This window comes from Heterodontus francisci, chromosome 1 (assembly GCF_036365525.1).
Source record: "Heterodontus francisci isolate sHetFra1 chromosome 1, sHetFra1.hap1, whole genome shotgun sequence".
NCBI classification, from domain to species: domain Eukaryota; kingdom Metazoa; phylum Chordata; class Chondrichthyes; order Heterodontiformes; family Heterodontidae; genus Heterodontus; species Heterodontus francisci.
In genome coordinates, this window is record NC_090371.1 from 183,962,729 (window position 1) to 183,978,102 (window position 15,374).

The 15,374-nt window shown below is 44.7% G+C and overlaps 1 protein-coding gene across 2 annotated transcripts in view; it reads left to right on the forward strand.

Annotated features, from left to right (window-relative positions):
- Positions 1 to 15,374, forward strand: part of LOC137373877 (protein transport protein Sec24D-like) — a 282,185-nt gene that overhangs the window by 50,446 nt on the left and 216,365 nt on the right. For both annotated transcript variants that reach the window (XM_068039393.1, XM_068039404.1), the window contains exons 7-8: positions 1,772 to 1,883; positions 5,341 to 5,468. In XM_068039393.1, coding sequence (XP_067895494.1) covers positions 1,772 to 1,883; positions 5,341 to 5,468 — 240 coding nt within the window. The remainder of the gene's footprint in view (positions 1 to 1,771; positions 1,884 to 5,340; positions 5,469 to 15,374) is intronic.

Below are 15,374 nucleotides of genomic sequence, written 5' to 3' on the forward strand. Positions count from 1 at the left end.
ATTCTCCTACCACCTACCTACACGAGGGGCAATTTACAATTGCCAATTTACCTATCAACCTGCAAGTCTTTGGCTGTGGGAGGAAACTGGAGCACCTGGCGGAAACCCACACGGTCACAAGGAGAACTTGCAAACTCCACACAGGCAGTACCCAGAACTGAACCCGGGTCACTGGAGCTGTGAGGCTGCAATGCTAACCACTGTGCCACCCCTCTCTGGGATATATTTGGATTAGCTGATAGAAGTAGAAAATATAACTCCACTTTAACACTGGGAATTTCCATGGGAGTTCTCGCGATTGGCTTCCATAAATTTAGTGCAAGATCGGCAGAAACCTTACTGGGAAGTCTCTTCGGGATTCTTGTCAATTTTCAACTGAACGGGTGGGAAGAGGGAGAGGGTGGAATGGAAGAATTTGATTCCCAATACATTGGTAACAGACCAACATAATCACAGAATTCAATGCAATAAAAATGGAATTTGACTTATTCCCAACCCTAGTTAAAAAACAAATGGAGTCACAAAATTTGCTTCCAAATCATTGGTAAAAGTCCTGGAATCCCAGATAATGAAAATAGAATCTAACTTATTTTTTCACTGTAAATCAGTGTCCTCTATCATTTTTACATATACTCGTAGACCTCCTGGTGAAGTCTGCTGATGTTGCTCATGCTGAGTGCTCTAACCCCTAATCCTTGTGCCTTTTTCATTGGGGGTGAATTTCTTTGGAGCTTCTCATGCTCCATCACTGTGACTTCATCGGAGTTATAGCAGAAACCACGTTTATGGGTCTAAACCCATTTTTCTGCCTTCAAAGTTATGGCAGCAGGATAACAGAAACTCTCAGGAAGTTTATTCACATTATGTCCTTCTGACATGTTCCTTTGTCTTCCTGTTGTTCACATCTTCCTTCACTGATTGCACTTTCTCTTCATGCCCCCAATCTCTTTCACTATCTATTGATGTGCAATTGTTTCAACTATTTGATATTGTTTCCTTGCTCTTTCTGTGTTCTAATCGCTTTTTCTTACGCTACTGTCCTCGTCTCTTGTGATGTCTTATGCCCAATTTGTCTCTTCCTTGATGCCTTACCTGCTTCTCTTCCCCCTCGTACTGCCGCCATATCTCTGGCATCACACTCTCTCCCTTGATTTCTCTTCTGTTGCTGTAATCTCAAAGTCCAATCTTTCTCTGTCATGCCATCCCTCAGTAATGTCTTTTACCCATCTATCTATGCCTGATTTTATTTTCCTGTAGGTCTCACTTTCTCCCTCTCCATATTTCCTCCTCTGTTCTTATCTCTCCCCTGTCTCTCTTTCCTCCATTTTACATCCTACTTCCCTCCGTCTGTATCCCTCTCCCAGTTCATTTTGTCCCTTGTGTCCTCTCTCCCCTGCCCCCTTTATCACCTGACCTCTCTCTACCCCAACTCTCTCTTTACCCCAACTCTCTCTTTACACCCTGATATCTCCTATGTGGTAGAAGAGCAATGTCCAGTACAGGAAACAGAAGAGGAACATTTAAATTGATGCTTTATAATATTGATAAGAAATTCACACAAATGTCTATCAATTGGAAAGCACTATATTTGCCTTTCCCCTTAATGTAAGACTATCCCTAGAGAAATTAATTGTAGCTTAAATAACAGGTTTTGAATTTTTTTTTTAAAAGGCAGATAAACAATAACATGCCCAATATATCCTATACAAATACAGGCAATATTGGCCCTTTTATTTGAAAATGTACATCAATGAGCATATATTTCTTTTAGATCCAGGTCATAGAAGAAGATAAACTTCGAAGATCAGGACAGCTTTTTGTAACAAATACCAAGGGCCAAGTTCCTCCGCTTGTTACCACCAACTGTGTGGTACAGGATCAAGGTAATGCAGTTGATATTGTTAAATTGGTGAATAAAATATTGTTTTAAAGAGGAATGAAGTCAAAACAGGCCATGTAGCACAGTACTACAATACTACCGTTCTCCATTATTAGTACACTCTTTATAACTAATCCTCTACCATAATTTGTTTGGGTGAGTTGCTGCCATCTTACAGCCAAGTATAATCTGATAAAGAGCAAATTTATCCTTAAATTACACGAAGTAAATGTATTTTGATATAATACAGCACAAGCTTTTTGGCTTGTAATCTTTTATTTTTCTAGATTCATATTCCAAAGCAACTCAATTATTTTTGCAACTTTGAGAGCTAAAATGTTTAAAACTCTCCTAAATAGGACCTTTTATTAAAGGAACATTCTGCTAGCCAAGAAATCTTGGATCTGATTCTAAGTGTGGCTGCATGCCCATTAAAGTATACTGGAAAATGTCTTTCAGACAGGCACCAGAAATAGGATTTGAAGAAAGATTTGAGCATTGTTGTGCTGTTTTTTACTAAAAGCCCAAAGGATGCTCCAAAATGAATGTAATCCCACATTTGTATACCTTTAATTTGTTCACTGACTGGTGTTAAATTGTCATTTTGCAAAATTTTGCTTCTCCGCTGAAATCAGCAGAAAATTCATCTCAGATAATTTTGTCATCCGAGAGAAGTTTCCTTGCAGCCTGATTAGTATCAAAAGGGTTTTGATCTTGAGAGAAAAATTGAAATAATTGACTCCATGCTGTTTATCCTTAAACAATTATTGTGAATCCATAAAAAATGCAAATAGCTTAGGAAGCAAGGTAGGCCTAATAACCAGCAAATTTTGTGTTCCTGTGATATTAATATTATCACCCAAACCTGTAGTTTGCTAAGAAGTTGCAATATGTTTTGGTCCTGTTCATCTGTCAATCATTGAATCCTAATAAAGTCGCAGAAATTCAGTAGCAATTCGGCCATGCAATGCCCTTTGCCAGGAAATAACCAATCTACTGAGGTCCTAGTATTATGGGCAGGAAGTGTGAACACATTTCCAACTGGAGGTGTGCCACCCGCAATATTGGATCAGGTGGATTTGCTGACATCAGGAGTGCACATTGGAATTATTTAAAGGAAAGAGTACCTTATTGAAAGAGAGCAGAAGCAGCTGACAGAAGAGGAAGAAGGAGAAGGCACAGCACAGGAAGCCATATCTGCAGCAGGTATTCAGGGAGCACTTTTTGATATTAAACTTCCTCAAGAGCAATGTCTCTGACAGCTTCGCTACACCAACGAGACAGTCACCAGTATATGTCATGTGCTGTAGCCAGAACTTTGACCCCTCACTAGGGCATGGGCAGCACTATAGCAGGTGAGAGAGCTTAGGCTTCGCCTGCATGGCAGACTTCCATAAGGTGCAAGGTACTTTAGACTGCACATACTTTGACTTGCTTGCTCCCTATCACCAGCTTGACATCTTTATCAACCGACTAGGATTCCACTCCCTCAATGTGCAGCTGGTTTGTGATCACAGGCAATGGATCATGCAGGTCACCAGCAGTCATGACGATTTCATCCTCTGCCAATCCTCTATGTCACTTGTATTCCAACCAGACTCCCAAATTATCTGCTGGCTATTGGCCTTCCAAAAGTATTTTCCTGTTGTCTGCAGCCAGAATGCACTTTCTATTTAAGAGGTACTGACTTCCTTCAAATGCTATTATATGTGCACCCCCCCCCCCTCCCCCCCCCCACCTTTTACAGGAGTGCAGCTAATGAGTAATGCAGATATCACTGGCGGCATTCATGTCTAATTAAAGTGATCAAGCTGCACGAATATTATATGCTGCATGAGTGAATTGAAACAGGCACAAGCAGGGCTGGATTTAACCAAGCCCACGATGTCGGGCTCTGTAGCGGGCATTGAGGGGGGGACGGAATATGGGCCAGGCAGCGGCTCAACGCAGAGGCCGATGCTGGGAGGGCCCGGCCTGATCCTCCTGGCAGCAGCGAGGCTCCGTGGTGGCCCTCCCCGGCCACTGAGCAATGGGAACACTATTTCAAAATTTAAATGAATAGCCTGAATAAATTTAAATAAACTTAACTGAAATCTTCCGGGCCTGCTGCGATCTTTGGAGCGGTGGCCGGCACTCCCATACCTTCAATTCCCCGTCCGGGGAAAGTCTGCGTGACACTGGTGGGGAGGGGGGAGGAGTTAAGATTTTCAGTGTGTTGGGGGGGAACGGGGTCAAATAAATGTAATGGGCCTAGGGGATTATGGGAAGGGGTGAACTTTAAATATTGTGCAGTTTGCAGGGTGGGGGCAAGGTCAGATTTAAAAGGTAAGTGTCTTGGGGGGGAAGGGCAAATAGTTAATGTCATTGTTATTGGGGGGGTGGTAAGAAAGGGGTGTTAGAAATTTATTGGACAAATTTTGGGGGGATACTGCTTTAAAAATTCAAATTGACTGGCAGGGTTGGCTGCCCTTTAAAAATGGCGCCCATGCTGTGCACAGGCAGCTGATGCCATAGCCGGGGAAGGACAGCCCACCCCTCCATGTGATTGGGCAGGAGGGGGGGTTTGCGGGCCGCCCTGGCTGTTTAAAGGAGCTGCTGCACGGGAGATTGCGGTGGCTCATTGAGGCGTGTGCCGCTATTTTTTGAGCAGCGGTGGGCTCTTAATATCCAACCCACAGTGTGTATCCTGCTCTGCCTGCCTGATTCCAGGCACAGTCGGATACCTAATCCTAAAATTTCAAGTTAAGAATATTTGAATCAAAATAAAGTACCATTTTAGAGATATGTTCATTTACATCTCCATTAGTTTTCCTGCAGTCACATCACTATTAAAATGTCAACTTGACAAATGTCAGCCAGTAGCATAACACAGTTGTACTTTTTCTTAACCTGATAAACCTCAATCAAATGACTCCACTGTTGTTATCAGACTGAGATGCCCACACCAACACAGTGTGCGACATATCTTCCACAGTTCATACAATGGCATTAGAAGCGCTGAAACGTTGTCCTGTCTTGTCATTTCAACTTTATATTTGTTATCTCACACCTCTTGGGCCATAAGATAGAGTAGTGTTTTTGATGACTATTCAACTTAATCAGAATTATTTTTGCAAATCACAGCTTTGATTTGTTGAAGTGGATAGCAATGATAAAGCTACCAATTACCCCCTTCCATAAACTTTTGGAGAAAGGTAACACGTACCCCTGCACTGAGCTTGAATTATGATGTTAGAAGTGCAGGGGACTTACCAACACTAGAGTTCTATCCAGCGACAGCATCACATGTGATCCTGTATTTTTGTATAAAATATGTCTGCAATTTGGAACAGTCTTTTGTAAAATTTGTTTTAAATGTTTTGTGAAGAATCTACAACAGTCAAGAAACTTAGTCAGCAAAATTAAGCTTCTGCCGAGGAATGTAATCAATGCTCAGTTTTTGTTTTGTTTATCTTTTAAAGGAAATGCAAGCCCTCGTTTCATCCGCTGTACAACCTACTGCTTTCCAAGCACAGCAGACATGGCAAAACAATCCCAGATCCCTTTAGCAGCTGTCATCAAACCTTTTGCAACTTTACCACCAAATGAGGTGAGATAATTGGATGAATGTCATGGTAAGATGCAGTGTCAAGAAGGACAAGTCAGACTGCTTTGATACAATGGTACCGATAAAGACTTCTCCAGTTAGTTCTTCGAAGTTGCATTTTCCAAATATTTAAATCAAAATTCATCGTAGCTTGTTAGTTCCAGCATGTAAAACACTTGTTTGGCAACTATGAAGATTAGTAGCTTAGCCAGATAAATAGGAAGGGGACCAATATCCTTGTGAGGAGGTTTGCTAGTACTACTCGGGAGGGTTTAAACTAGTCTTGCAGGGGGGTGGGACCCAAAGTAGTAGTCTCTCCAATGAGATAGTTGAGGCAAATGTAGAGGTTAAAGCGAGCAAGTCCAGTCGGCAGCCCGGGCAGGGGCAGGGCATGGAGCGTGGAAGGTCTGGTAGGTTAAACTGCATTTACTTTAATGCAAGAAGCCTTACAGGTAAGGCAGATGAACTCAGAGCATGGATCGGTACGTGGGATTGTGATATTATAGCTATTATGGAAACGTGGTTGAGGGATGGGCAGGACTGGCAGCTCAATGTTCCGGGGTACCGATCCTTCCGGCGTGACAGAGGTGGAGGTAAGAGAGGAGGGGGAGTTGCACTATTGATGAGGGAGGCCACCACGGCAGTACTTAGAGAGGATATCCCGGGGGGAATGTCCAGCGAGGCCATATGGGTAGAACTTAGAAATAAGAAAGGGGTGATCACTTTGATGGGATTATACTATAGGCCCCCCAATAGTCAGAGGGAAGTGGAGGAGCATATATGTAGGGAAATCACAGATAGGTGTAGGATTTATAGGGTTGTAATAGTAGGTGATTTTAACTTCCCAAATATTGACTGGGACTGCCTTAGTGCTAAGGGATCGGATGGGGAAGAATTTGTTAAGTGTGTCAAGGATAGTTTTCTGAAGCGGCATGTGGATGGCCCTACTAGAGAAGGGGTTACACTCGACCTCCTCTTAGGAAATGAGGAGGGGCAGGTGGTTGATGTGTCAGTGGGGGAGCACTTTGGGACCAGTGACCATAACTCTATTAGCTTCAAGATAGTTATGGAAAAGGATAGGACTGGTCCTCAGGTTGAAGTCCTAAATTGGGGAAGGCTAATTTCAATGGCATCAGACAGGAACTCTCAAAAGTTGAATGGGAGAGGCTGTTTACAGGTAAAGGGATGTCTGGCAAGTGGGAGTCTTTTAAAAGTGAGATAGGAAGAGTTCAGGGCCGGCATGTTCCTGTTAGATGGAAGGGCAAGGCTGGCAAGTTTAGGGAACCTTGGTTGACGAGGGATATTGAGGGTCTGGTCAGGACAAAGAAGGAGGCATATGTCAGGAGTAGGCAGCTGGGATCAAGTGAGTCTCTCGAGGAGTACAGGGGATGTAGAAGTACACTTAAGAAGGAAATTAGGAGGGTGAAAAGGGGCCATGAGATTTCCCTGGCAGATAAGATAAAGGAGAATCCTAAAAGATTCTATAAGTATATTAAGAGTAAAAAGGTAGTTAGGGAGGGTTAGGGAGAGATCCCTTAAGGATCAGTGTGGTAATCTTTGTGTGGAGCCACGGGAAGTGGGCGAGGTCTTAAATGAATACTTCTCATCCGTATTTACCGTGGAGATGGTCATGGAAGCGAGTGAGTTCGAGGGAGGGAACAGCGATATCCTGGAGCATATCAACACTACAAAGGAGGATGTGTTGGAGGTTTTGAAGCACATTAGATTAGATTAGATTAGAGATACAGCACTGAAACAGGCCCTTCAGCCCACCGAGTCTGTGCCGAACATCAACCACCCATTTATACTAATCCTACACTAATCCCATATTCCTACCAATCATCCCCACCTGTCCCTATATTTCCCTACCACCTACCTATACTAGTGACAATTTATAATGGCCAATTTACCTATCAACCTGCAAGTCTTTTGGCTTGTGGGAGGAAACCGGAGCACCCGGAGAAAACCCACGCAGACACAGGGAGAACTTGCAAACTCCACACAGACAGTACCCGGAATCGAACCCAGGTCCCTGGAGCTGTGAGGCTGCGGTGCTAACCACTGCGCCACTGTGCCGCCCTAAAGGTGGATAAATCCCCAGGGCCTGACCAGGCGTATCCTAGGATGCTATGGGAAGCAAGGGAGGAGATTGCTGGGGCCCTGGCAGAGATTTTTGTATCATTGTTAGCCATGGGTGAGGTACTGGAAGACTGGAGGATAGCTAATGTTGTGCCTTTATTTAAGAAGGGCAGCAGGGATAAGCCAGGGAACTACAGGCCAATGAGCCTTACATCAGTGGTGGGAAAGTTATTGGAAGGGATTCTGAGAGACAGGATTTATATACATTTGGAAAGGCATGGTCTGATTAGGGATAGTCAGCATGGCTTTGTGTGTGGGAAATCATGTCTCAAGAATTTGATTGAGTTTTTTGAGGAGGTGACCAAGAGGATTGACAAGGGCAGGGCGATGGACGTTGTTTACATGGACTTTTGCAAGGCCTTTGACAAGGTCCCGCATGGTAGGCTGGTTCAGAAGGTTCGAACACATGGGATCCAGGGTGAGCTAGCAAATTGGATACAAATTGGCTTGGTGTTAGGAGGCAGTGGGTGGTAGTGGAGGGTTGTTTTTCAGATTGGAGGCCGGTGACCAGTGGTGTGCCGCAGGGATCGGTGCTGGACTCTCTGTTGTTTGTCATATATATTAATGACTTGGATGTGAATGTAGGGGGCATGATTCGTAAGTTTGCAGATGACACCAAAATTGGTGGTATAGGGGACAGTGAAGAAGGTTGTCTAAGGTTACAACAGGATATAGATCAACTGGGAAAGTGGGCAAGGGATTGGCAAATGGAATTTAACGTAGACAAGTGCGAAGTGATGCATTTGGGAAGTTATACCAGGGCAGGACATGTACAGTGAATGGCAGGACCCTGGGGAGTGTTATTGAGCAGAGAGACCTTGGGGTGCAAGTACATAGTTCCCTGAAAGTGGCAACACAGGTAGATAGGGCGATGAAGAAGGCGTATGGCATGCTTGCCTTCATCGGCCGAGGTATTGAGTACAAGAGTTGGGATGTCATGTTACAGTTGTACATAACGTTGGTTAGGCCGCATTTGGAGTACTGTGTGCAGTTCTGGTCGCCGCACGACAGGAAAGATGTGATTAAGCTAGAGAGGGTGCAGAAAAGATTTACAAAGATGTTGCCTGGTTTGGAGGGCTTGAGTTATAAAGAGAGATTGGATAGGCTGGGTCTGTTTTCCCTGGAGCAAGGGAGGCTGAGAGGGGACATGATGAGGTATATAAAATTATGAGAGGCATAGATAGGGTAGATAGCCAGAGTCTGCTTCCCATGGTAGGGGTGACTAAAACTAGAGGGCATAGATTTAAGATGAGAGGGAGGAGGTTTAAAGGAGATCAAAGGGGTAAATTTTTCACACGAAGAATAGTGGGTATCTGGAATGATCTGCCTGAGAAGGTGGTGGAGGCAGGAACAGTAGCAACATTTAAGAGGCATCTGGGCAGGTACTTGAATGAGCAAGGCGGAGAGGAATATGGAATTAATCCAGGCAGGTGGGATTAGTATAGATAGGCATTATGGTCGGCATGGATGTGGTGGGCCGAAGGGCCTGTTTCTGTGCTGTATGACTCTATTGACTCTAAATGCAGCCAGCAGGATCTTGAAAACTCAGCTACCTGATATAATTTCATGGTTTGATGGATATTTTTGAAAGGCTGATAATCCATTTGGTTCTTAATAACCTATTTTAATTTCCCTTTCACATTAAAAAGCAAGTTTCAACAAATGGTGTTATAATTTATAAAAATGGAAAACGGCAGAAAAATATGTTAATCTGTTACTAAACCTGTGGTTGAAATCATTCTAACCCAATTTGAAGTAGTAGTCATGCCATAATTTCTTGTCTTACCGCTGTGCTATTTATGTAGTTGGTTTTATGGCTCATTGAGAACTGGTGTAAAACTTGGTCAGAAAACTAGTTTGAGAGTGTGTATTGAGCTGTACAAAATACAGAATGATAGAACGCATCTGGATAGTCTTATAAAATTCAACATAAAAGTACTATCCAAGATTGTATCTGCATTTTTTCTCGAACTGTAGATATATAGGGGTGAATTTTAACACCCAAAAATGGGTGAGTTGGGGTTGGGTCAGATGTTAATATTTTAAAAATCTTAAAACTTGACTCTAACCTGCCTCCCACCTTCCCACATCTGAGGTTTACGGAGTTGGCACAAGGGGTGGGCAGTCAAACTGCTCCCAGGAGGCAGGTTGAAAATTTAAATATGTTAAGAAAGCTGGTAGCCTCTGATTTAACCTGCTTTGCAGGCATAACATTGGGCTGAATTTTACCAGCCCCTCGACGCCGTGGGTCGAGGCAGGGCTCCCATAAAACTCTGTGGGGAAAGGCCCGCCTCGACCCCAGACATCAAGAAGGACCCGCCGTATATTACCGGCGGCGGAGGGACCTTGGTATGGCCCCGGGGCCTTCACCTAAATATTCAAATGAGCAGTAATGAAATGCAAATGAATTTACCTGCTGCTGCTGGCTTTCGCACGCCGATTTTACGGCTGCCGATCGGAACTCACGCGCCTTCCGAGACACTAGTGGGGAAGGGGGAGGAATAAATTTATCAGGGCGGGGGAGGGGGGTTGAAGCGTGAAAAACCTTTTTCATTGGGTGTGAGGATGGTGGGAAGGGGTTTCGGGTCAAAGGGAATAAGGTTCGGGGGGGGAAAGGTCGTTACTGCAAACTAATTTTTTTGAGGGGGATAGGCACTAGGGGGGTTGGAGAGGGGATTGCAGGTGTGCACAAATCTTAATGTAAAGTTTCATTGACCTGGCACCTTTTAAAAATGTAAATTTCATCTAAGGGCTGGAAGCCCTTTAAAAATGGTGCTGGCACCTGCGCAGTGGCGCTGGACACTGTTGTCGGGGACGCAATGGCTGCCTCCTCTATGTCATTGGGGGCGGCCACTCCACCCCCTCCAATTAAATGAGCCCCCGCGCGTAATATTGCGAGGGCTCTGTGGCAGCACTTCCGTGTCAGAAGGTCACGCTTTCAAAGCACGCTGATAAAATTCAGCCCATTGTCTGGCTGTCTTTTCCAAGCTCTGGGAAACCTGGCAACTAATGGGAGGTGAGGAGAGTTTCACAGCTTCAGGGAGAAGGTAAGTGCCTCAACAACACTGCTTACAGGTCAGGAGGAGCAGGAGTCCTTCCACCGGCCCTCTAAATTCTCTACCCTTCAGACACTCCACCCCCATACAAAGACCCCCTCCAGGGTCAGAGAGTGGTCTAGCTCCCCTGGAATCAGCGCCAACCGCACCCCCCCCACCCCTTCCCAACCATCGCCAATCTAGGGACAGGATCAGACTGAGCTGCTCCTTGCAGCCTGCTCCGGAGTCCTCCTGCCTGGCTGCTTCACAATCAAACTGAACATGTAGACGACAAAAGACGCACACTGTGGGGTTAAAACTCCACAGCATGTGGGGAAACCTGGACTTGAGGATTTCCCATCTGAAACACTGTCCTCAAAAACAGACATCCCCCCCACCCCACCTACATAACCCACCCTGTAAATATCCAGGCTATAGTACTTACAGCATGGAAGCAGGCCATTCAGCAAAACCCAGTCCATGTCGGTAATTATACTTCACAGGAGCCCCCTTCCCCACTTCTTCATCTAACTCCGTCAACATATCCTTCAACTCCTTTCTCGCTCATGTGTTTATTTAGATTTCCCTTCGATTTCATCTATGCTATTCTCCTACTCTTTGTGATAATGAGTTCCACTCTCTGGGTAAAGAAGTTTTTCCTGAATTCCCTATTGCATTTATTATTCATGTGAAATATCTTATATTTATGGACCCTAGTTTTTGTCTCCCCACAAGCGGAAATATCAACGTTTACCCTATCAAACCCTTTTATTATCTCAAAGCCATCCTTCAGCTCACCCCTCAGACTTCACTTTTCTAGAGAAAAGAGCCCTAGCCTGTTCAATCTTTCCTGACAGTTATAACCTTACAGTTATGGTATCATCCTTGTAAATATTTTTTGCACCTCCTCCCGGGCCTCCTCCTTTTCGTAATATGGAGATTAGAATTGGGTACACTGGTCCAAATGTGCTCTAACCAAGGTTCTATAGAAGTTTAACATAACTTCTCTGGTTTTCAATTCTATCCCTCTAGAAATGAACCCTCGTATTTTATTTTGCTTTCTTGATGGACACAAATATCATACCAGGGCGGCACAGTGGCGCAGTGGTTAGGGCGGCACAGTGGCGCAGTGGTTAGCACCGTAGCCTAACAGCTCCAGCGACCCAGGTTCAATTCTGGGTACTGCCTGTGTGGAGTTTGAAAGTTCTCCCTGTGTCTGCGTGGGTTTCCTCCGGGTGCTCCGGTTTCCTCCCACAGCCAAAAGACTTGCAGGTTGATAGGTAAATTGGCCATTAGCAATTGCCCCTAGTATAGGTAGGTGGTAGGGGAATATAGGGACAGGTGAGGATGTGGTAGGAATATGGGATTAGTGTAGGATTAGTATAAATGGGTGGTTAATGGTCGGCACAGACTCGGTGGGCCGATGGGCCTGTTTCAGTGCTGTATCTCTAAATCTAAATCTAAATGTTGGGGAACACATGGCTTAGTGAGAGAGAGGAACTGAGGGAAATCAGTGTTAGTAGAGAAATGCTTTTGGGGAAATTGATGGAATTGAAGGCCGATAAATCCCCAGAGCTTGATGGTATGCATCCCAGAGTACTTAAGGAAGTGGCCCTAGAAATAATGGATGCATTGATGGTCATCTTCCAAGATTCTATACACTCTGGAACAGTTCCTACAGATTGGAGGGTAACTAATGTAACCCCACTATTTAAAAAGGGAGGTAGAGAGAAAGCAGGGAATTGTAGACCAGTCAGCCTGACGTCAGTAGTGGGGAAAATTCTAGAGTCCATTATCAACGATTTTATAGCAGAGCGCTTCGAGAACAGTGATAGAATCGGGCAGAGTCAGCATGGATTTACAAAAGGAAAATCATGCTTGACAAATCTACTAGAATTCTTCGAGGATGTAACTAGTAGAGTTGATAAGGGGGAGCCCGTGGATGTGGTTTATTTGGATTTTCAGAAGGCTTTCGACAAAGTCCCACATAAGAGATTAGCATGTAAAATTAAAGCGCATGGGATTGGGGGTAGTGTATTGCAATGGATACAAAATTGGTTGGGGGACAGGAAACAAAGGGTAGGGATAAACGGGTCTTTTTTCGAATGGCAGGCAGTGACTAGTGGGGTACCACAAGGATCGGTGCTAAGACCCCAGCTATTCACAATATATATTAACGATTTAGATGAGGGAACCAAAATGTAATATTTCCAAATTTGCAGATGACACAAAACTGGGTGGGAGGGTGAGTTGTGAGGAGGATGCAGAGAGGCTTCTGGGTGATTTGGACAAGTTGAGTGAGTGGGCTAATGCATGGCAGATGCAGTATAATGTGGATAAATGTGAGGTTATCCACTTTGGTAGCAAAAACAGGAAGGCAGACTATTATCTGAATGGCTATAAACTGAGAGAGGGGAATATGCAGTGAGACCCGGGTGTTCTCGTACACCAGTCGCTGAAGGTAAGCAAGTAGGTGCAACAGGCTGTAAAAAAGGCAAATGGTATGTTGGCCTTCATAGCGCGAGGATTCGAGTACAGGAGCAGGGATGTTTTGCTGCAATTATACAGGGCCTTGGTGAGACCACACCTGGAATATTGTGTGCAGTTTTGATCTCCTTATCTGAGGAAGGATGTTCTTGCTATAGAGGGAGTGCAGCGAAGGTTTACCAGACTGATTCCTGGGATGGCGTATGAGGAGAGATTGAGTTGGTTGGGCTTATATTCGCTAGAGTTCAGAAGAGTGAAGGGGGGATCTCATAGAAACCTATAAAATTCTAACAGGACTTGACAGGGTAGATGCAGGAAGGATGTTCCCGATGGTGGGGGAGTCCAGAACCAGGGGTCATAGTCCAAGGATACAGGGTAAACCTTTCAGGACTGAGATGAGGAGAAATTTCTTCACCCAGAGAGCAGTGAGCCTGTGGAATTTGCTACCACAGAAAGCAGTTGAGGCCAAAACATTGTATGTTTTCAAGAAGGAGTTAGATTATAGCTCTTGAGTCTAAAGGAATCAAAGGGTATGGGGGGAAAGCAGGAAAAGGTTACTGAGTTGGATGATCAGCCATGATCATAATGAATGGCAGAGCAGGCTCGAAGGGCCGAATGGCCTACAACTAATGATTTGTGTATGTTGTGTGATTGCCTTTAAGAGTAATGTACCTTTAAGATCTTAGTATGCTAATGAGTCAAGAACCAGTATGTAATCATGTCACTACAAGCTAGGCCCACTCTGCTACTGTAATACCAAGAGGCAAGTTCAACAACCTGAACTCCACGCATCTCATTTATGTTGCATCAGACAACATAAAAAGCTTCTCATTGCATGGTGGCAGCAGTGGTGAGAAGACAGAATCCAAGTTTGAAGAGCACAGAAAAAAAGCTTTAAAAACTACCTACAGCTGGAAGAGAGATAGTTAAAAGAAACACTGGCTCAAAAAGTGGAAAGAAAAAACTCACCTTCAGCTGCCGAAGACAGAGCTCTGAATGACAGGCTGCAGATCAATCACAGTGATCAGGTGAGTCAGTCTGCTCTCAATAGAGGAACCCCCGTTTTTTAAAAAGAGAGAAAAGCCTTGCAGTCCTTAAAAGTTTGATTTCTTTTCTCTCTCAAAGGCTCCCTGAGTGAGTAAAAAAACTCGGGAAGACCCAATCCCTTTCTTAGGCTGATTGTGGTAGATGCCATTACAGGAGGCACCCGACAGTGAAAAGCGCAGGAATCCTCCATTCACACAGTGCAATCGGGTGCATGTGTGCATCCACCTCGAGTGAGGAGGTTGTTAGTTTGCATATGGTAATCGCGTAATTAGAGCAATACTAACACACTCTTTTGAGTTTAATGTCGGGTCCATGGGTTTCCTGGGCTTCCTGAAACTTGCAGAAAACACAGCTGAAAATGAGGGAACTGAAGCTGTTTCAGGGAAATATGCCAATAAATACTCAGTACTCACAGCTGCTTTCTTAGCTGCTTGTGGGAAAGGGATTATTCACATTATTTCTGAGAGGTTACTTTCTGCACTTTGGAGGTTTGCTGTATCATATCAGGACGGGTGCCACTTTTGCTGCCTTAGATTGGACCTCAGATGAGGACCAAGATGACCAGCAACAGCACCTGCAGCTGTTGGTCACAGATCTGTAGTTGCATGGCAGAAAGCGGACCATTAAAGAGGGGACTGGCAGAGACATGGAGTTTGTAGGTGGCATTACCCACGGAACAAGGTCTACAGGCAGAGGCTCAGTTTCCTGACATGTCTGAACAACAGTATCTCAGGTGGTTCAGGATGTCACGACAGGTGGTGACAGACATCTGCAGCCTCCTAGAAGAAGACCTGTTGCCTGCTGAACCTGGTAGTCACACATTAGCAGCGGTTGTTAAAGTCACCACTGCCCTCAACTTCTTTTTCTCTAGATCTTTCCAAGGCTCCACTGCAGACGTATCCAGGATCTCCCAGTTATCTACTCAGAAATGCATAAGTCAGGTCACTGATGGGTCACTTGCTAGGGCTGGCAATTATGTCAACTTCGCCACTGATGATGCCAGTCAGAATGAGCGGGTGATTGGCTTTGACTGGCTTTCTACAGGTGCAGGGCGCCATCAACTGCACACATGTGGCAATCCAGGCACCCCCAGAACAACTGCAAGGGTTTCCACTCCATCAATATTCAGCTGGTGTGCAACCACTAAAAGATGTTTATGCAGGTGTGCATAAGATTCCTGGGAAACCGCCGTGATGCTTTC